The 575-nt window shown below is 76.9% G+C and overlaps 1 protein-coding gene across 1 annotated transcript in view; it reads left to right on the top strand.

The window, feature by feature from the left end:
• Window positions 1–394: 394 nt before the first annotated feature.
• The window catches only part of LOC112966225 (apoptosis-associated speck-like protein containing a CARD), a gene marked incomplete at its 3' end in the record, with an annotated part of 2,425 nt that continues 2,244 nt past the window's right edge, over window positions 395–575 (top strand). The window contains exon 1 of the mRNA XM_026066109.1: window positions 395–569. Within this exon, the coding sequence (XP_025921894.1) occupies window positions 395–569 (175 nt within the window). The remainder of the gene's footprint in view (window positions 570–575) is intronic.

Below are 575 nucleotides of genomic sequence, written 5' to 3'. Positions count from 1 at the left end.
ACCCCGGGGGGGGCCCAGGCGTCCGGGTGCACGTTGGGTCGAGCACCGGAGTGGGCCCAGGCGTCCGGGCACCCATCAGGTTGAGTCCCGGGATGGGCCCAGGTGTCCGGGGCTGTCGTGGGCTGAGCGTTAGGGTGGGCCCAGGCGTCCGGGAGCCCATTGGGCCGAGTCCTGGGATGGGCCCAGGCGTCCGGGCGCTCACTGGGCCGAGTCCCAGGATGGGCCCAGGCGTCCGGGCGCTCGTTGCTCCCCACACCAGGGTGGGCCCAGGCGTCCGGGTCCCCATCGCTCCCCACACTGGGGCGGGCCCAGGCGTCCGGGGCGGCCCCGGGGGCGGGCCCAGGCATCCGGGCGCCGGTGGCTCCCCACTCCGCGAGGGGCCCAGGCGTCCGGCATGTCGCGGGAGCAGATCCTGGCGGCTCTGGACGAGCTGACGGAAGCGGAGCTGCGGCGCCTCAAGGCTGCCCTGGGCCGGCTGCCGCTGGCGCCCGGCTACGCCGCCATCGCCCGCAGCCGCCTGGAGGCCGCCGACGCCCTCGACCTCACCGACCTGCTCGTGGGCCACTACCGCGAGG

This window comes from Apteryx rowi, unplaced genomic scaffold (assembly GCF_003343035.1).
Source record: "Apteryx rowi isolate R43461 unplaced genomic scaffold, aptRow1 scaffold_2390, whole genome shotgun sequence".
NCBI lineage: Eukaryota > Metazoa > Chordata > Aves > Apterygiformes > Apterygidae > Apteryx > Apteryx rowi.
The sequence above is the reverse complement of the archived record's forward strand: the minus strand, read 5'-3'. Positions and strand labels throughout refer to the sequence as shown.